This window comes from Chaetodon auriga, chromosome 10 (assembly GCF_051107435.1).
Source record: "Chaetodon auriga isolate fChaAug3 chromosome 10, fChaAug3.hap1, whole genome shotgun sequence".
Classification (NCBI taxonomy): Eukaryota; Metazoa; Chordata; class Actinopteri; order Chaetodontiformes; family Chaetodontidae; genus Chaetodon; species Chaetodon auriga.
Window position 1 is genome coordinate 9,419,298 of NC_135083.1, and position 20,933 is coordinate 9,440,230.

A 20,933-nucleotide genomic window follows, 5' to 3' on the forward strand; every position below is an offset into this window, starting at 1 on the left:
ATGACTCTCACAGTGCTCCCCTTGGACTCCAGGTGAGACAGGGCCCGGTGTAGCAGGTAGGTAACAGCCAGGTTGATAGGCGAACTGCAGCAGGTCCAGTGCAGAGCTCACCTGGGCGCGGAGGTGGCCGAGAACGATCCTCTCCATGGTCTTCATGAGGTGCGAGGTCAGGGCGACAGGTCTGCAGTGACTTGGTTCCCTGGGATGGGCTGTTTTTGGAACCGGCACCATGCAGGAGGTCTTCCACAGGGCTGGGACTCTCTCCAGACTGAGGCTCAGGTTGAACATGTACAGAACCACCTGACTGAGCTGGTCTGCACACTCCCTGAGCTCCCTGAAGCCTGGCCTTTGTCTTCCTGAGCTCCCTCCTCACCTGGTCCGTAGTGATGGGGGGGGGGGGGCCTCAGAGGGAGGGCTCAGTAAATTTATGATGGCTGATCGCAGCATTCCAACACCAAACATGAATAACCATGAATGTAGGAATGCTCAGCTAATGTTTGGCAAATTTCACAATTTCTATTCGTATTGTTTCACATGTGAGAGGGTGAAGATTCAAGTGAAAATTCTGAAGTGAAATTTGACATTATTTCACATAAAGAAATAAGTCAATATATTTAGCTGTCATCCTTTTTGTTTTTGGAATTAATTAAATCATTTCGTTTAATGTATTTGTTTATCCTTGCTTGACATGTTTTTGTGTTCCTTCCTCGTGTATTCTTTCTTCCCATCAGGCTGTCATCACTCGATATGCCAGACATCCAAACTTACTTGTTTCTGAAAAATGGCATGAGAAATGAGCAGTGATCAAAATATCTGTCGGGACAATGTCTCAGAATGAATCTCTCTTTGAAGCTACAGTGTACTTTAGTTTAAAATGGGTTTATAACTTAAGAAACATGTAATGCTTAGCTAATGAGAATGGACTGAGGCATTTTTACATTTCAAGCAAAAGCTAGGAATTTGTTGTTGCTTTCCCTCCTTTAAGATGACTTGAAGCTTCTTGAGACAATCTGACAATCTGCCAGGCCAATTTTTTGGGGCTTTTTAGCCTTTATGATTGACAGCTGAAGGTACAACAGGAAAGGGGGCAGAGAGAGAGGGGACGACATGCAGCCAATGAGCTGCAGGTGGGAGTCGAACCTGCGGCGACTGCAGAGGACTGACAACCTCAATACATGGGGCGCACAGCCCACCAACTGAACTATAGGGGCCCCAGGCATCCAATTTTTAAATGTGTCATGTCATACAGTAAATCCTTCTCAAGATAACGTGTAAATGTCACACTTCACAATGCCCTGGTTATGTGCTATCAGGATTTTTGAAAATGAGCCAAGATTAATCAACAAATATGGGGCAAAGGGGAATTCTACAAAGGAAGTGAAGGATATGAAGATATCAGTGCCCGGTGAGGGTTTTTGAAAATGTGCCAAGACTCTTTATCGAAACATATAGGGCAAAGGGGAATTTAGGACACTGCAGAAATACTACTCTTTAATTTGGCAGAACACAGCTCTGGATCTAAGAACAACACTGCAAAAAAGAGTTCTTCTTCCCACACATCAAATGAACTTTAAAGAGAAAGAATGCCATATGTTTTGAGGTGAAGCCTTTCACTGTGTAGTCAGTTCACAAGTGGCTGACATTGTTTGAGTGTGCTGAAAGTATGTCAAAGTTCACGGCTTTTCATACAGTTTAAAGACTACTTTCACTTTTCATTGGTTTAAAAGAAAAAAATCTTTTTAAGGATTATATGAGATTGTGTATGGTGAGTGTTGTCTAGATATCTTTCTGCTGAAATTTGTGAAAAACATTTTACTTTGAACATGACCATGGTGAATAAAGGGTAAAAATCCAGGAAACCTGCATTGACAGGGAGGGACTGGACTTTCAACTATTACATCTGTAACTGAGCCTATAATAAGAAGAGAGACAGTGCCAAAATTACAGTAGGACGAGAGAGCAGAAACACAGCGAGAAACCAGCAGCCATCAGAATGTCAGTTGATCCAGACAAGGTACAGTGCTGTTTGCATTCTTTTCTACACAATCAGATTGCTGTAGTTTGATCACTCTCACACAATGATCATGTGTTTTGTATATTTTGACTTTTCTTTTTGAAAAGATGGATATTCTCCCTCGACCAGAACTGTTTGATTTCCATGGAGTCTCAATGACCCACGTTTACACAGTCAACTGGGAGAACATTCAAAACTTTCAGGCCAGGCCAGATGACATACTTATCGCAACATTCCCCAAAGCTGGTCAGTCCACATAAACAGTCAGTGTAAATGCTTTATTGCTCATAATGTGTGCATAGAGGAGAGGGGCTGGGATCATTTTATTTTCCTCTCTCTTTTAGGAACCACATGGGTCTCCTACATCCTTGACCTGCTGCATTTTGGCCAGACATCCCCAGAGCATCAGACATCCATCCCAATATATCAAAGAGTGCCTTTCTTGGAGATGACGTTGTCGTCTGCATATATAGGTTCAACAGATGATCAAACATAAGATATTTCACAAACACTGTAAGAGTCAAGAAACTACTTAAGCACTTGACAGGGTGTGATTACTCCATCTCTATCTCTTCATATAGGAGTTGACCTGGCGAACAACCTTGCTACTTCTCCACGACTCATTAAAACTCACCTTCCGGTCCAGTTTGTGCCAAAGTCCTTTTGGGAGCAAAACTGCAAGGTCAGTAGTTTGTGTGTTATTTGTGTGAAATCAATGTATGGTCACGAGACGGCTGAATCAGAAGCCATAGAATTTGAGGTATTTCTACCTCCAGTTACAACATAAACAATAAGGTACATCATGTCTCATGTAATGTTATAATTTAAGTGTTTTCTTCCTCTGTAGGTAGTCTATGTGGCCCGCAATGCCAAAGACAACATGGTCTCTTATTTTCACTTTGAGCGCATGAGCCAGTTTCAGCCAGAGACTGGAGACTGGAGCAGCTACCTCCAAAGATTCATGAAGGGAAAGAGTACGAAATACATTAATAATATTGTTTTTATTGGAACAGACATGCACAGATTTCTACTGAACACTACTGATGTTTTCATGCATTGTTCTGTTCCTTTAGTGGTGTTTGGACCCTGGTATGACCATGTGAACGGCTGGTGGAAGAAGAAACAGGCTTATTCTAACCTCCATTACATGTTCTATGAAGACATGGTTGAGGTACGTCAGAAGTTTTTGTCTTTCGATGACTTTGCTAAAGGTCTCCTCCAGCTGTAATAATAGAATGATGATATATGACCACTGCTCTTCCAGGATACTGGACGGGAAATCGACAAACTCTGCTCCTTTCTTGGTTTGTCTCCTTCAGTGGAGGAGAAGAAACAAATTACTGGTGGAGTGCAGTTTGATAATATGAAAAAGAACGACATGGTCAACTATTCTACAGCCCCAGTTATGGATTTCAAAATTTCTCCTTTCATGAGAAAAGGTAATGTGATTATTTCATAACTAAATGTGTGTGACAAGAAAAAATATCAGATCTCCACCTTTAACTAAAATGCCTGACTGATTGTCTGTGGTTCTGCAGGGAAGGTCGGTGACTGGAAGAACCATTTCACTGTGGCCCAGAATGAAGAGTTTGATGAAGACTACAAGAAGAAGATGAAGGATCCTTCACTTCAGTTTCGCACTGTAATCTGAACAGGACTGGACTGACTGTGTATATGTGGAGACTGGTCCATTATATTTACCTCTAATGTGACAGCAGAGGTGTGGAGTGTGTCTTCTTGTGATTTTTATCTGAATCAAGGCTGTGAACTACATATCATGAAGCACAATACAAATCAAATGATGAGTCATGTCTGAAAATGAACATGTCTGCCATAACAAGAGAATGTATGTGAAGAAAATATTTGACAATGAGCATTTCATTAACCAAAAATCCTTCAATACACGTAGGCTTAGAGTATTATGTCCACTGTATTACTCAAATATTTGTTCTTTAATGTGTAATGAAAGAGCAGCTGTACACCATTTATACTGATACTATTAAATGAGACCAAGAGATTAGTGTGATCAACAAAATGAATCCAAAGGTTTTCATAGCCATATTTTATATTTTCAATTAAACAATAAGAATTCACTCATATTCATTGTATTCTTGTCTTCCGTGTTTCAGACATTTAAAAACAAATTGATCAGAAAATAGGTAAAAAGTATGAATGGTACATAAAAATATTTTTATACTTTATGAAACCCCTCTCACCACCACTGAGGGGAGGCTGGTCATGGACACAGTCCCCTCCGAAAGTATTGGAATGGCAAGGTGAATTTCTTTGTTTTTGTTGTTCACTAAAGACATTTGTGTTTAAGATCAAAAGATGAGTATGAGACAAGAGTTCAGAATTTCAGCTTTTATTTTCTGGAATTTACATCTAGATGCGTTAAAGAACTCAAGACATACCACCCTTTGTTTGAACCCAACCATTTTTCAAATGAGTAAAACTATTGGAACATGTGACTGACAGGTGTTTCTTGTTGCCCAGGTGTTGCCTTTTAGGTTGATTCATCAAACATTAAATAGCTCTGCATGACTAGTCCAAGTTTTTAGTCTTGGTTTAAACCTATAAAAAGTCAATTTCTTGTTAAAGAGGGTAAACCAACATGAAGACCAGAGAGCTGTCTATTGGAGAAAAGGAAGCCATTGTTAGAAAATTGAAAAGAACCATTGGACAAGCATTAGGCAAAGCAACCACAACAATTTGGAATGTCCTGAAAAAGAAAGAAACCACTGGTGTACTGAGCAACAGACATCAAACAGGTTGGCCAAGGAAAACAACTGCAGTTGATGACAGAAAAATTGTGAGAGCTGTGAAGAAAACACCAAAAACATCAGTAAGTGACAACACCAACAACCTCCAGAGTTCAGGGGTGAAGGTATCCCAATCCACTGTTGGAAGAAGACTCCATGAGAATAAATATAGAGGCCACACCACAAGATGCAAACCACTCATCAGCAGTAAGAATCGGAAGGCCAGATTGGAATTTGCCAAGAAGTACAGAGATGAGCCAAAAAACTTCTGGAACACAATCTTATGGACTGATGAGACCAAGATTAATCTCTACCGAAATGATGGGAAGGCCAAAGGGTGGAGAAAGAAAGCAACTGCTCTTGACCCGAAGCATACAAGCTCATCTGTGAAGCATGGAGGAGGTAATGTCATGGCTTGGGTGTGCATGGCTGCTTCTGGAACAGGCTGATTAATATTTATTGATGATGTAACTGATGATGGTAGCAGCAGAATGAATTCCGAAGTGTACAGAAACATTTTGTCTGCCATTTTACAGAGAAATGCATCCAACCTAATCGGGAGGAGGTTTATCATGCAGCAGGACAATGACCCAAAGCAAACTGCAAACAAAACAAAGGACTACAGGGGCAAAAAGTGGAAAGTTTTAGACTGGCCAAGTCAGTCAGCTGACCTTAACCCAACATGTATTTGAACATGTATTTCACCTCCTAAAGAGTAGACTGAAGGGAGACACCCCCCGAAACAAACAAGAACTGAAAGAAGCTGTGGTAAAAGCCTGGAATAGCATCACAAGTGAAGAATGCAACCATTTGGTGATGTCGATGGGTCGCAGGCTTGAGGCAGTTATTGCAAGCAAGGGTTATGCTAACAAATATTAATGTTTTTGTTCCTTTACTTTTGCTCATCTAAAAATGCTGTGGTCTAATACAAACGGTGATGTATCCTGAGTTGTTTAATACATCTACATGTAAATACCAGCAAATAAAAGCTGAAAGTCTGAACTCTTGTCTCATATTCATCTCTCGATCTTAAACCCAAATGTCTTTAGTGAACTACAGAAACAAAGAAATTGGCCTTGCCGTTCAAATACCTTTGGAGGGGACTGTATATGGGAGGACTTTAGTCTACAATTTTCCTCTCTTCCACCAATGTAGACCTCCGCTATGCCGGCCATCTCGTCCACATCAGAGATGTCAGAGATGCCACTTTCTACCAGCGTTTCAACTGCAGCTACATTCGATTGGCATCACCTCACTGCTCTCACCTCCACCTCAGCTCCATTCCACTGGATCCCTGAGGCAGAATCAGCATTCCTGAATCTCAAGAGTTGCTTCCCCTCTTCCCAGGCCCTCACTCAACCACATTGTGTTTGTCAGTGGGATGTAGAAGGAGGTTTCGAACACAGCCACTGTGTATTCCGCCCAATTAGTTTCACCTGTGTCACACTGGTCTTCCCTCCCTACTGTATTTAGTGTGTGCGGTGCCCTATCTCAGTGCCAGTTTATCTTTCTACCCTGTGCCAATTGTTCCAGCCTTTTTCCGAGTGTCTGTTTTTCCTGGTGTGTTTGATCTGTGCTTAGTTTTCCTGGACCTCAGCTTTTGTCTTCTCTTTGTTGGGTCCTGTTAGTTATTTCTCCAGTTGTTACGAGGAGACAAGAGAAGTACAGTGAAGAAACCAGCAGCACTCAGAATGTCTGTTGATCCGGACAAGGTATGTCTCTAAATTTATCTCCATTTAAACCTGCAGTGTGCTTTACTTTCAAATGGGTTTCATTACTTAATAAACATGTCATGTTTAGCTCATGAGAATGGACAGAGGTGTTTTACAAAGCAAGTAAAGGATATGAATATGTCAGTGCCCGGTGAGGGTTTTTGAAAATGTGCCAAGACTCTTTATCTATATATACGGGGGAAAGGGGAATTTAGGACACTGCAGAAATACTGCTCTTTAATTTGGCAGAACACAGCTGTAGATCGAAGAAGAACGCTGCAAAAAAATGTTTTTCTTCCCACACAACCTCAAATGAACCTTAAAGAGAAAGAATGCCATATGTTTTGAGTTGAAGCCTTTCACTGTGTAGTCAGTTCACAAGTGGCTGACACTGTTTGAAAGTGCTTCCAGTATGTCCAAGTCCAAAGCTTTTTACACTGTTTAAAGACTATTTTCACTTTTCATTGGTTTAAAATTAAATAAAATCTTTTTAAGGATTGTATGAGATTGTGTATCGTGAGTCTTGTCTAGATATCTTTCTGTTGAAATTCTTGAAAAACATTTTACTCTAAACATGACCATGGTGAATAAAGGGTAAAAATCCAGGATTTTTGTATGGACAGGTAGGGGCTGGACTTTCAACTATCACATCTGTAACTGCGCCTATAATAAGCAGAGAGACAGTGTTATGTAATGATAGGAGAGAGATATGACTATTGTCTGCGTGCCTGGACAAACATTACAGCAGGACGAGAGAGCAGAAACAGCGAGAAACCAGCAGCCATCAGAATGTCAGTTGATCCAGACAAGGTACAGTGCTGTTTGCATTCTTTCCCACACAATCACATTGCTGCAGTTTGATTACTCTCACAAAATGATCATGTGTTTTGTATATTTTGACTTTGTTTTTGAAAAGACGGATGTTCCCCCTCGACCAGAACTGTTTGATTTCCATGGAGTCTCAATGACCCACGTTTTCACAGACAACTGGGAGAACGTTCAAAACTTTCAGGCCAGGCCAGATGACATACTTATTGCAACATACCCCAAAGCTGGTCAGTCCACATAAACAGTCAGTGTAAATGCTTTATTGCTCATAATGTGTGCATAGAGGAGAGGGGCTGGGATCATTTTATTTTCCTCTCTCTTTTAGGAACCACATGGGTCTCCTACATCCTTGACCTGCTGTATTTTGGCCAGATATCCCCAGAGCGTCAGACATCAATCCCAATATATGAAAGAGTGCCTTTCTTGGAGATGATGTTGCCGTCTGCATATATAGGTTCAAAAGATGATCAAACATAACATATTTCACAAACTGTAAGAGTCAAGAAACTACTTAAGCACTTGACAGGATGTGATTACTCCATCTCTATCTCTTCATATAGGAGTTGACCTGGCGAACAACCTTGCCACTTCTCCACGACTCATTAAAACTCACCTTCCGGTCCAGTTTGTGCCAAAGTCCTTTTGGGAGCAAAACTGCAAGGTCAGTAGTTTGTGTTTTATTTGTATGAAATCAATGTATGATCACAAGAAGGCTGAAACAGAATTTGAGGTATTTCTACCTCCTGTTACAACATAAACAATAAGGTACATCATGTCTCATGTAATGTTATAATTTAAGTGTTTTCTTCCTCTGTAGGTAGTCTATGTGGCCCGCAATGCCAAAGACAACGTGGTCTCTTATTTTCACTTTGATCGCATGACCCAGGTTCAGCCAGAGCCTGGAGACTGGAGCAGCTACCTCCAAAGATTCATGAAGGGAAAGAGTACGAAATACATTAATAATATTGTTTTTATTGGAACAGACATGCACAGATTTCTACTGAACACTACTGATGTTTTCATGCATTGTTCTGTTGCTTTAGTGGCGTTTGGATCCTGGTATGACCATGTGAACGGCTGGTGGAAGAAGAAACAGGCTTATTCTAACCTCCATTACATGTTCTATGAAGACATGGTTGAGGTACGTCAGAAGTTTTTTTCTTTCGATGACTTTGCTAAAGGTCTCCTCCAGCTGTAATAAAACAATGACGATATTTGACCACTGTGCTTCCAGGATATTGGACGGGAAATCGACAAACTCTGCTCCTTTCTTGGTTTGTCTCCTTCAGTGGAGGAGAAGAAACAAATTACAGGTGGAGTGCAGTTTGATAATATGAAAAAGAACGACATGACCAACTATTCTACTATCCCACGTATGGATTTCAAAATTTCTCCTTTCATGAGAAAAGGTAATGTGATTGATTCATAACTAAATGTGTGTGACAAGAAAAATATCAGATCTCCACCTTTGGCTGAAATACCTGACTGATTGTTGGTGGTTCTGCAGGGAAGGTCGGTGACTGGAAGAACCATTTCACTGTGGCCCAGAATGAAGAGTTTGATGAAGACTACAAGAAGAAGATGAAGGATCCTTCACTTCAGTTTCGCACTGTAATCTGAACAGGACTGGACTGACTGTATGTGGAGACTGGTCCATTATATTTACCTCTAATGTGACAGCAGAGGTGTGGAGTGTGTCTTCTTGTGATTTTTATCTGAATCAAGGCTGTGAACTACATATCATGAAGCACAATACAAATCAAATGACGAGTCATGTCTGAAGGTGAACACGTCTGTCATAACAAGAGAATGTATGTGAAAAAAAAATGTGAATATTTTTCAACATGTAGGCTTAGAGTATCAAGTCCACTATATTACCCATATATTTGTTCGATAATGTGTAATGAAAGAGCAGCTGTACACCATTTCTACTGATACTGATTGTGAGCAATAAAATTAATCCAAAGGTTTTCATTTTATATTTACAATAAAACAGAAAGCACTCATTTTCTTTGTGTTCTTGTCTTCCGTTTTTTGAGACATATCAACCACTATGTTTGTGGTGCGTTCAGAGACCACTTGGAAGAATGTCTTAGTCTACAATTTTATGTAACTTTTCTATGTGGAAAAAAAGCTTGCTTTTTTGAATAACCTTGCAGAGCAGATCAAACAGTCTTGTGGGCCATCTGTGGCCACTTACATGGACTTTATATTACTGTGAAAATGCTCTCCATGATTTCAGTCTTCACCTATGTATTTAGTCTGTACGGTGTCACGTGTGAGCAGGGAGAGCCTGGACCCAGATGCAGAGTCGTAACGAAAAGAGTTTATTGTAGAACTCAGAATCACCTTTACAGGGAAAAGGACCGACAAGGAAAAAGAAAACTCAAAAACACCACTGCGGGAAAAGTAGCAACTCAGGAAAAACACACAAAAACACCACAAGGGCGAAAAACTCACTCAGGAGGTAGAATAATTAAGGGTGTCTAGGAGCAAACTCACTAGAGAAGCTGTACAGCAAAACCACAATCACTGGAGGCACGAGAGAGAGAGAGACAAGAGATAGCAACAGGTGCAGAACTCGTATGGCAAGAGCATAGAGAACTAGACAATTTCCCTGCGGGAAATTTTGAAAGGGCCACGGGGTCTACTGCCCGACCGCGTACATATACATTACATTATATGCCCATTATGTCTCTCTGTGTGTGAGGGAGCATGAGAGAGAAGTGCTCACAGAGGTACTGAGCCTCAGAGGTTGCCACAGCAACTTAAGAGCCCCTCCCAATCATGCTCTATGAGACCCAGCTGCGCACGCACACACACGCCCCCTCTCAGCACTCAGGCACACATGCACTCAGAGAGAGAAAAAGAGACAGAGACAGACATGGCCGGGCTTAGAGGCCTCTAATTCAAATTCTGTAAGTCTCACACATTTTTCCAGCACATTGTGAGAGAGAGGACAAGTTTGTCTGCAACTGTGGAAAAAATCATGCCTGTAGTGTGTAAACTGTGGCCGGGAGGAGCCTGGAAAGACAGAAAATCTGGAGTTAAAAAAAGGCTCTCTGCCACTCTGAGTACTTAGGCTCAGAGGTTGTCACGGCAACTTGAGCTGGTTGCCCATGACGATAAGGGCAGACAGACAGGGGCGACAGAAAAGCGGAGAAAACGAGCGATTTTCTGCCTCTGCACTCCTCTCACATTTGGGCTTCTCCTGAGAGAACGGTAGCTCCTATCAGAAAAACAAAGACACCGTGAGCGCCTTGAGGACTTCCTGAACGATTTGGTGTAATTTTATGCTTCTACGGAATATTTTGTGGACACAGTCGCGAGTTGAAAACGGGGCTCCTTTCTGCTCTCTCCGAAAATCTTTGTATTGGAGTGCATGGGGAGCAGAGACAGACGTGGCCGCGCTTAGAGGCTGCTAATTCAAATTCTGTAAGTCTCACAGATTTTTCGAGCACATTGTGAGAGAGAGGACAAGTTTGTCTACAACTGTGGAAAAAATCATGCCTGTAGAGTGTAAACTGTGGCCGGGAGGAGCGTGGAAAGAGCAAAAATCTAGACGTTTTTGATCGGCTCTCTCCCACTCTAGCGATGATGTCACCCACTCTAGCCTCTAACTGTCCGCGCAATACACACCCATTGAAATCTGAGAATTTCTCCAAAAACGCTCATGGTCATTGATGAGGGATTATTCAAAAACTACATGAGTTATCAAAACGTGGCTTAATACAGCAATAGACAAGACTTGTGTCTACAATTTAAAGTTCAAATGGAGTCTCTAGGTGAAAGTATGCCGGAGCAGTAGCCAGTAGAAGAAGTGCGACAATTTTTACCGCCTCCCATTCATTTCTTATGGGAAATTTATCGCAGTTTTTCGCGACTTACGTCGCGAAAAACTGCGATAAATTTCCCAAAAATAATAGCACGCCGATCCCGATCGAGACGCACGTTTTGATATAACATTTGCGTGGGTGCTCCCAAAACTGTAAGAGGAGTAGCGGTCCGAAATTTGACACGGAAGAGGAAGAATAATAATAATAAGAAGAAGAAGAAGAAGAAAAAACACGCAGGATAACAATAGTGCTCGGGGCTTTGCCCCGAGCACTACTGTCTACAGCTTTGCTGTAGGCAGTAGTGCTCGTGGCTTGCCCCGTGGCCCTAATAACTAGACAATTTCCCTGCGGGAAATTTTGAAAGGGCCACGGGGTCTACTGCCCGACCGCGTACATATACATTACATTATATGCCCATATGTCTGTTTATTTCCATGTGGGAGCATGAGAGAGAAGTGCTCACAGAGGTACTGAGCCTCAGAGGTTGCCACAGCAACTTCAGAGCCCCTCCCAATCATGCTCTATGAGACACAGCTGCGCACGCACACACACGCCCCCTCTCAGCACTCAGGCACACATGCACTCAGAGAGAGAAAAAGAGACAGAGACAGACATGGCCGGGCTTAGAGGCCTCTAATTCAAATTCTGTAAGTCTCACACATTTGTCCAGCACATTGTGAGAGAGAGGACAAGTTTGTCTGCAACTGTGGAAAAAATCATGCCTGTAGTGTGTAAACTGTGGCCGGGAGGAGCGTGGAAAGACAGAAAATCTGGAGTTAAAAAAAGGCTCTCTGCCACTGAGGCCCAGTGGTTGTCACGGCAATTTGGCTTGGTTGCCCATGACGATAGGGGCAGACAGAGAGGGGCGACAGAAAAGCGGAGAAAACGAGCGATTTTCTGCCTCTGCACTCCTCTCACATTTGGGCTTCTCCTGAGAGAACGGAAGCCCCTATCAGAAAAACAAAGACACCGTGAGCGCCTTGAGGACTTCCTGAACGTTTTGGTGTAATTTTGTGTTTCTACAGAATATTTTGTGGACACAGTCGCGAGTTGAAAACAGGGCTCCTTTCTGCTCTCTCCGAAAATCTTTGTATTGGAGTGCATGGAGAGCAGAGACAGACGTGGCCGCGCTTAGAGGCTGCTAATTCAAATTCTGTTCGTCTCACAGATTTTTCGAGCACATTGTGAGAGAGAGGACAAGTTTGTCTACAACTGTGGAAAAAATCATGCCTGTAGAGTGTAAACTGTGGCCGGGAGGAGCGTGGAAAGAGCAAAAACCTAGTCGTTTTTAATCGGCTCTCTCCCACTCTAGCGATGATGTCACCCACTCTAGCCTCTAACTGTCCACGCAATACACACCCATTGAAATCTGAGAATTTCTCCAAAAACGCTCATGGTCATTGATGAGGGATCATTCAAAAACTACATGAGTTATCAAAACGTGGCTTAATACAGCAATAGACAAGACTTGTGTCTACAATTTAAAGTTTAAATGGAGTCTCTAGGTGAAAGTATGCCGGAGCAGTAGCCAGTAGAAAAAGTGCGACAATTTTTACCGCCTCCCATTCATTTCTTATGGGAAATTTATCGCAGTTTTTCGCGACTTACGTCGCGAAAAACTGCGATAAATTTCCCAAAAATAATAGCACGCCGATCCCGATCGAGACGCACGTTTTGATATAACATTTGCGTGGGTGCTCCCAAAACTGTAGGAGGAGTAGCGGTCCAAAATTTGACACGGAAGAGGAAGAATAATAACTAGACAATTTCCCTGCGGGAAATTTTGAAAGGGCCACGGGGTCTACTGCCCGACCGCGTACATATACATTACATTATATGCCCATTATGGCTCATTGTGTGTGAGGGAGCATGAGAGAGAAGTGCTCACAGAGGTACTGAGCCTCAGAGGTTGCCACAGCAACTTCAGAGCCCCTCCCAATCATGCTCTATGAGACCCAGCTGCGCACGCACACACACGCCCCCTCTAAGCACTCAGGCACACATGCACTCAGAGAGAGAAAAAGAGACAAAGACAGACATGGCCGGGCTTAGAGGCCTCTAATTCAAATTCTGTAAGTCTCACACATTTTTCCAGCACATTGTGAGAGAGAGGACAAGTTTGTCTGCAACTGTGGAAAAAATCATGCCTGTAGTGTGTAAACTGTGGCCGGGAGGAGCGTGGAAAGACAGAAAATCTGGAGTTAAAAAAAGGCTCTCTGCCACTCTGACTACTTAGGCTCAGAGGTTGTCATGGCAACTTAAGCCGGTTGCCGTTGACGACAGGGGCAGACAGACTGGGGCAGACAGAAAAGCGGAGAAAACGAGCGATTTTCTGCCTCTGCACTCCTCTCACGTTTGGGCTTCTCCTGAGAAAACGGTAGCTCCTATCAGAAAAACAAAAACACCGTGGGCGCCTTGATGACTTCCTGAACGATTTGGTGTAATTTTGTGTTTCTACAGCAAATATTGTGGACACAGTCGCGAGTTGAAAACGGGGCTCCTTTCTGCTTCTCTCCGAAAATCTTTGTATTGGAGTGCATGGAGAGCAGAGACAGACGTGGCCGCGCTTAGAGGCTGCTAATTCAAATTCTCTAAGTCTCACAGATTTTTCGAGCACATTGTGAGAGAGAGGACAAGTTTGTCTACAACTGTGGAAAAAATCACGCCTGTAGAGCGTAAACTGTGGCCAGGAGGAGCGTGGAAAGAGCAAAAATCTAGGCGTTTTTTTCGGCTCTCTCCCACTCTAGCGATGATGTCACCCACTCTAGCCTCTAACTGTCCGCGCAATACACACCCATTGAAATCTGAGAATTTCTCCAAAAACGCTCATGGTCATTGATGAGGGATTATTCAAAAACTACACGAGTTATTAAAACGTGGCTTAATACACCAATAGACAAGACTTGTGTCTACAATTTACAGTTTAAATGGAGTCTCTAGGTGAAAGTATGCCGGAGCAGTAGCCAGTAGAAAAAGTGCGACAATTTTTACGGCCTCCCATTCATTTCTTATGGAAAATTTATCGCAGTTTTTCGCGACTTACGTCGCGAAAAACTGCGATAAATTTCCCAAAAATAATAGCACGCCGATCCCGATCGAGACGCACGTTTTGATATAACATTTGCGTGGGTGCTCCCAAAACTGTAGGAGGAGTAGCGGTCCGAAATTTGACACGGAAGAGGAAGAATAATAACTAGACAATTTCCCTGCGGGAAATTTTGAAAGGGCCACGGGGTCTACTGCCCGACCGCGTACATATACATTACATTATATGCCCATTATGTCTCTCTGTGTGTGAGGGAGCATGAGAGAGAAGTGCTCACAGAGGTACTGAGCTTCAGAGGTTGCCACAGCAACTTCAGAGCCCCTCCCAATCATGCTCTATGAGACACAGCTGCGCACGCACACACACGCCCCCTCTCAGCACTCAGGCACACATGCACTCAGAGAGAGAAAAAGAGACAGAGACAGAAGTGGCCGGGCTTAGAGGCCGCTAATTCAAATTCTGTAAGTCTCACACATTTTTCCAGCACATTGTGAGAGAGAGGACAAGTTTGTCTGCAACTGTGGAAAAAATCATGCCTGTAATGTGTAAACTGTGGCCGGGAGGAGCCTGGAAAGACAGAAAATCTGGAGTTAAAAAAAGGCTCTCTGCCACTCTGACTACTTAGGCTCAGAGGTTGTCATGGCAACTTAAGCCGGTTGCCGTTGACGACAGGGGCAGACAGACAGGGGCAGACAGAAACGCGGAGAAAACGAGCCATTTTCTGCCTCTGCACTCCTCTCACGTTTGGGCTTCTCCTGAGAAAACGGAAGCTCCTATCAGAAAAACAAAGACACCGTGAGCGCCTTGAGGACTTCCTGAACGATTTGGTGTAATTTTGTGTTTCTACAGCAAATATTGTGGACACAGTCGCGAGTTGAAAACGGGGCTCCTTTCTGCTTCTCTCAGAAAATCTTTGTATTGGAGTGAATAGGGAGCAGAGACAGACGTGGCCGCGCTTAGAGGCTGCTAACTCAAATTCTGTAAGTCTCACAGATTTTTTGAGCACATTGTGAGAGAGAGGACAAGTTTGTCTACAACTGTGGAAAAAATCACGCCTGTAGAGCGTAAACTGTGGCCAGGAGGAGCGTGGAAAGAGCAAAAATCTAGGCGTTTTTTTCGGCTCTCTCCCACTCTAGCGATGATGTCACCCACTCTAGCCTCTAACTGTCCACGCAATACACACCCATTGAAATCTGAGAATTTCTCCAAAAACGCTCATGGTCATTGATGAGGGATTACTCAAAAACTACACGAGTTATCAAAACGTGGCTTAATACAGCAATAGACAAGACTTGTGTCTACAATTTAAAGTTTAAATGGAGTCTCTAGGTGAAAGTATGCCGGAGCAGTAGCCAGTAGAAAAAGTGCGACAATTTTTACCGCCTCCCATTCATTTCTTATGGGAAATTTATCGCAGTTTTTCGCGACTTACGTCGCGAAAAACTGCGATAAATCCAAGAAAAGTAATAGCACGCCGATCCCGATTGAGACGCACGTTTTGATATATCATTTGCGTGGCTGCTCCCAAAACTGTAGGAGGAGTAGCGAATCGAAATTTGACACGGAAGAGGAAGAATAACTAGACAATTTCCCTGCGGGAAATTTTGAAAGGGCCACGGGGTCTACTGCCCGACCGCGTACATATACATTACATTATATGCCCATTATGGCTCATTGTGTGTGAGGGAGCATGAGAGAGAAGTGCTCACAGAGGTACTGAGCCTCAGAGGTTGCCACAGCAACTTCAGAGCCCCTCCCAATCATGCTCTATGAGACCCAGCTGCGCACGCACACACACGCCCCCTCTCAGCACTCAGGCACACATGCACTCAGAGAGAGAAAAAGAGACAGAGACAGACATGGCCGGGCTTAGAGGCCTCTAATTCAAATTCTGTAAGTCTCATACATTTTTCCAGCACATTGTGAGAGAGAGGTCAAGCTTGTCTGCAACTGTGGAAAAAATCATGCCTGTAGTGTGTAAACTGTGGCCGGGAGGAGCCTGGAAAGACAGAAAATCTGGAGGTTTTTTTAGGCTCTCTGCCACTGAGGCTCAGTGGTTGTCATGGCAATTTGGCTTGGTTGCCCATGACGATAAGGGCAGACAGAGAGGGGCGACAGAAAAGCGGAGAAAACGAGCGATTTTCTGCCTCTGCACTCCTCTCACATTTGGGCTTCTCCTGAGAGAACGGAAGCTCCTATCAGAAAAACAAAGACACCGTGAGCGCCTTGAGGACTTCCTGAACGTTTTGGTGTAATTTTGTGTTTCTACAGAATATTTTGTGGACACAGTCGCGAGTTGAAAACAGGGCTCCTTTCTGCTCTCTCCGAAAATCTTTGTATTGGAGTGCATGGAGAGCAGAGACAGACGTGGCCGCGCTTAGAGGCTGCTAATTCAAATTCTTTTCGTCTCACAGATTTTTCGAGCACATTGTGAGAGAGAGGACAAGTTTGTCTACAACTGTGGAAAAAATCATGCCTGTAGAGTGTAAACTGTGGCCGGGAGGAGCGTGGAAAGAGCAAAAACCTAGTGGTTTTTAATCGGCTCTCTCCCACTCTAGCGATGATGTCACCCACTCTAGCCTCTAACTGTCCGCGCAATACACACCCATTGAAATCTGAGAATTTCCCCAAAAACGCTCATGGTCATTGATGAGGGATTATTCAAAAACTACATGAGTTATCAAAACGTGGCTTAATACAGCAATAGACAAGACTTGTGTCTACAATTTAAAGTTTAAATGGAGTCTCTAGGTGAAAGTATGCCGGAGCAGTAGCCAGTAGAAAAAGTGCGACAATTTTTACCGCCTCCCATTCATTTCTTATGGGAAATTTATCGCAGTTTTTCGCGACTTACGTCGCGAAAAACTGCGATAAATTTAAGAAAAATAATAGCATAGCGATCCCGATCAAGACGCACGTTTTGATATAACATTTGCGTGGGTGCTCCCAAAACTGTAGGAGGAGTAGCGAATCGAAAAAAGCACGGAAGAGGAAGAATAATAATAATAATAATAAGAAAAAACCCGCAGGATAACAATAGTGCTCGGGGCTTCGCCCCGAGCACTACTGTCTACAGCTTTGCTGTAGGCAGTAGTGCTCGTGGCTGCCCCGTGGCCCTAACTAGACAATTTCCCTGCGGGAAATTTTGAAAGGGCCACGGGGTCTACTGCCCGACCGCGTACATATACATTACATTATATGCCCATTATGGCTCATTGTGTGTGAGGGAGCATGAGAGAGAAGTGCTCACAGAGGTACTGAGCCTCAGAGGTTGCCACAGCAACTTCAGAGCCCCTCCCAATCATGCTCTATGAGACCCAGCTGCGCACGCACACACACGCCCCCTCTCAGCACTCAGGCACACATGCACTCAGAGAGAGAAAAAGAGACAGAGACAGACATGGCCGGGCTTAGAGGCCTCTAATTCAAATTCTGTAAGTCTAACACATTTTTCCAGCACATTGTGAGAGAGAGGACAAGTTTGTCTGCAACTGTGGAAAAAATCATGCCTGTAGTGTGTAAACTGTGGCCGGGAGGAGCCTGGAAAGACAGAAAATCTGGAGTTTTTTTTAGGCTCTCTGCCACTGAGGCCCAGTGGTTGTCATGGCAATTTGGCTTGGTTGCCCATGACGATAGGGGCAGACAGAGAGGGGCGACAGAAAAGCGGAGAAAACGAGCGATTTTCTGCCTCTGCACTCCTCTCACATTTGGGCTTCTCCTGAGAGAACGGAAGCTCCTATCAGAAAAACAAAGACACCGTGAGCGCCTTGAGGACTTCCTGAACGATTTGGTGTAATTTTGTGTTTCTACAGAATATTTTGTGGACACAGTCGCGAGTTGAAAACAGGGCTCCTTTCTGCTCTCTCCGAAAATCTTTGTATTGGAGTGCATGGAGAGCAGAGACAGACGTGGCCGCGCTTAGAGGCTGCTAATTCAAATTCTGTTCGTCTCACAGATTTTTCGAGCACATTGTGAGAGAGAGGACAAGTTTGTCTACAACTGTGGAAAAAATCATGCCTGTAGAGTGTAAACTGTGGCCGGGAGGAGCGTGGAAAGAGCAAAAATCCAGACGTTTTTAATCGGCTCTCTCCCACTCTAGCGATGATGTCACCCACTCTAGCCTCTAACTGTCCACGCAATACACACCCATTGAAATCAGAGAATTTCTCCAAAAACGCTCATGGTCATTGATGAGGGATTACTCAAAAACTACACAAGTTATCAAAACGTGGCTTAATACACCAATAGACAAGACTTGTGTCTACAATTTAAAGTTTAAATGGAGTCTCTAGGTGAAAGTATGCCGGAGCAGTAGCCAGTAGAAAAAGTGCGACAATTTTTACGGCCTCCCATTCATTTCTTATGGGAAATTTATCGCAGTTTTTCGCGACTTACGTCGCGAAAAACTGCGATAAATTTAAGAAAAATAATAGCATAGCGATCCCGATCGAGACGCACGTTTTGATATAACATTTGCGTGGGTGCTCCCAAAACTGTAGGAGGAGTAGCGAATCGAAAAACGTCCGGAAGAGGAAGAATAATAATAATAATAATAATAATAACTAGACAATTTCCCTGCGGGAAATTTTGAAAGGGCCACGGGGTCTACTGCCCGACCGCGTACATATACATTACATTATATGCCCATATGTCTGTTTATTTGTGTGTGGGAGCATGAGAGAGAAGTGCTCACAGAGGTACTGAGCCTCAGAGGTTGCCACAGCAACTTCAGAGCCCCTCCCAATCATGCTCTATGAGACACAGCTGCGCACGCACACACACGCCCCCTGTCAGCACTCAGGCACACATGCACTCAGAGAGAGAAAAAGAGACAGAGACAGAAGTGGCCGGGCTTAGAGGCTGCTAATTCAAATTCTGTAAGTCTCACACATTTTTCCAGCACATTGTGAGAGAGAGGACAAGTTTGTCTGCAACTGTGGAAAAAATCATGCCTGTAGTGTGTAAACTGTGGCCGGGAGGAGCCTGGAAAGACAGAAAATCTGGAGGTTTTTTTAGGCTCTCTGCCACTGAGGCTCAGTGGTTGTCACGGCAATTTGGCTTGGTTGCCCATGACGATAGGGGCAGACAGAGAGGGGCGACAGAAAAGCGGAGAAAACGAGCGATTTTCTGCCTCTGCACTCCTCTCACATTTGGGCTTCTCCTGAGAGAACGGAAGCTCCTATCAGAAAAACAAAGACACCGTGAGCGCCTTGAGGACTTCCTGAACGTTTTGGTGTAATTTTGTGTTTCTACAGAATATTTTGTGGACACAGTCGCGAGTTGAAAACAGGGCTCCTTTCTGCTTCTCTCCGAAAATCTTTGTATTGGAGTGCATGGAGAGCAGAGACAGACGTGGCCGCGCTTAGAGGCTGCTAATTCAAATTCTGTTTGTCTCACAGATTTTTCGAGCACATTGTGAGAGAGAGGACAAGTTTGTCTACAACTTTGGAAAAAATCATGCCTGTAGAGTGTAAACTGTGGCCGGGAGGAGCGTGGAAAGAGCAAAAACCTAGTCGTTTTTAATCGGCTCTCTCCCACTCTAGCGATGATGTCACCCACTCTAGCCTCTAACTGTCTGCGCAATACACACCCATTGAAATCTGAGAATTTCTCCAAAAACGCTCATGGTCATTGATGAGGGATTATTCAAAAACTACATGAGTTATCAAAACGTGACTTAATACACTAATAGACAAGACTTGTGTCTACAATTTAAAGTTTAAATGGAGTCTCTAGGTGAAAGTATGCCGGAGCAGTAGCCAGTAGAAAAAGTGGAATGATTTTTACCTCCTCCCATTCATTTCTTATGGGAAATTTATCGCAGTTTTTCGCGACTTACGTCGCGAAAAACTGCGATAAATTTCCCAAAAATAATAGCACGCCGATCCCGATCGAGACGCACGTTTTGATATAACTTTTGCGTGGGTGCTCCCAAAACTGTAGGAGGAGTAGCGAATCGAAATTTGACACGGAAGAGGAAGAATAATAATAATAACTAGACAATTTCCCTGCGGGAAATTTTGAAAGGGCCACGGGGTCTACTGCCCGACCGCGTACATATACATTACATTATATGCCCATTATGGCTCATTGTGTGTGAGGGAGCATGAGAGAGAAGTGCTCACAGAGGTACTGAGCCTCAGAGGTTGCCACAGCAACTTCAGAGCCCCTCCCAATCATGCTCTATGAGACCCAGCTGCGCACGCACACACACGCCCCCTCTCAGCACTCAGGCACACATGCACTCAGAGAGAGAAAAAGAGACAGAGACAGACATGGCCGGGCTTAGAGGCCGCTAATTCAAATTCTGTAAGTCTCACACATTTTTCCAGCACATTGTGAGAGAGAGGACAAGTTTGTCTGCAACTGTGGAAAAAATCATGCCTGTAGTGTGTAAACTGTGGCCGGGAGGAGCCTGGAAAGACAGAAAATCTGGAGTTAAAAAAAGGCTCTCTGCCACTCTGAGTACTTAGGCTCAGAGGTTGTCACGGCAACTTGAGCTGGTTGCCCATGACGATAAGGGCAGACAGAGAGGGGCGACAGAAAAGCGGAGAAAACGAGCGATTTTCTGCCTCTGCACTCCTCTCACATTTGGGCTTCTCCTGAGAGAACGGTAGCTCCTATCAGAAAAACAAAGACACCGTGAGCGCCTTGAGGACTTCCTGAACGATTTGGTGTAATTTTGTGTTTCTACGGAATATTTTGTGGACACAGTCGCGAGTTGAAAACGGGGCT

General features: G+C 43.7%; 2 protein-coding genes across 3 annotated transcripts; both read left to right on the top strand.

Annotated features, from left to right (window-relative positions):
• Positions 1–1,943: 1,943 nt before the first annotated feature.
• Positions 1,944–4,098, top strand: LOC143327382 (cytosolic sulfotransferase 3-like). Its single transcript, XM_076741683.1, has 8 exons — positions 1,944–2,014; positions 2,122–2,260; positions 2,359–2,487; positions 2,596–2,696; positions 2,862–2,988; positions 3,088–3,185; positions 3,279–3,453; positions 3,553–4,098. Exons 1-8 carry the CDS (start codon positions 1,994–1,996, stop codon positions 3,663–3,665), a joined length of 903 nt encoding a protein of 300 aa, XP_076597798.1. The 5' UTR covers positions 1,944–1,993; the 3' UTR covers positions 3,666–4,098.
• A 2,159-nt stretch (positions 4,099–6,257) lies between these two features.
• Positions 6,258–9,322, top strand: LOC143327383 (cytosolic sulfotransferase 3-like). 2 transcript variants are annotated; one of them, XM_076741685.1, is made up of 8 exons: positions 6,258–6,488; positions 7,405–7,543; positions 7,642–7,770; positions 7,877–7,977; positions 8,134–8,260; positions 8,360–8,457; positions 8,551–8,725; positions 8,824–9,322. In XM_076741685.1, the coding sequence occupies exons 1-8, from the start codon at positions 6,468–6,470 to the stop codon at positions 8,934–8,936; spliced, it is 903 nt and encodes a 300-aa protein (XP_076597800.1). In that variant the 5' UTR covers positions 6,258–6,467; the 3' UTR covers positions 8,937–9,322. The 2 variants fall into 2 exon arrangements, with proteins under 2 accessions (XP_076597800.1, XP_076597799.1); XM_076741684.1 differs by lacking the exon at positions 6,258–6,488 and adding an exon at positions 7,205–7,298.
• The last annotated feature ends 11,611 nt before the right edge of the window (positions 9,323–20,933 follow it).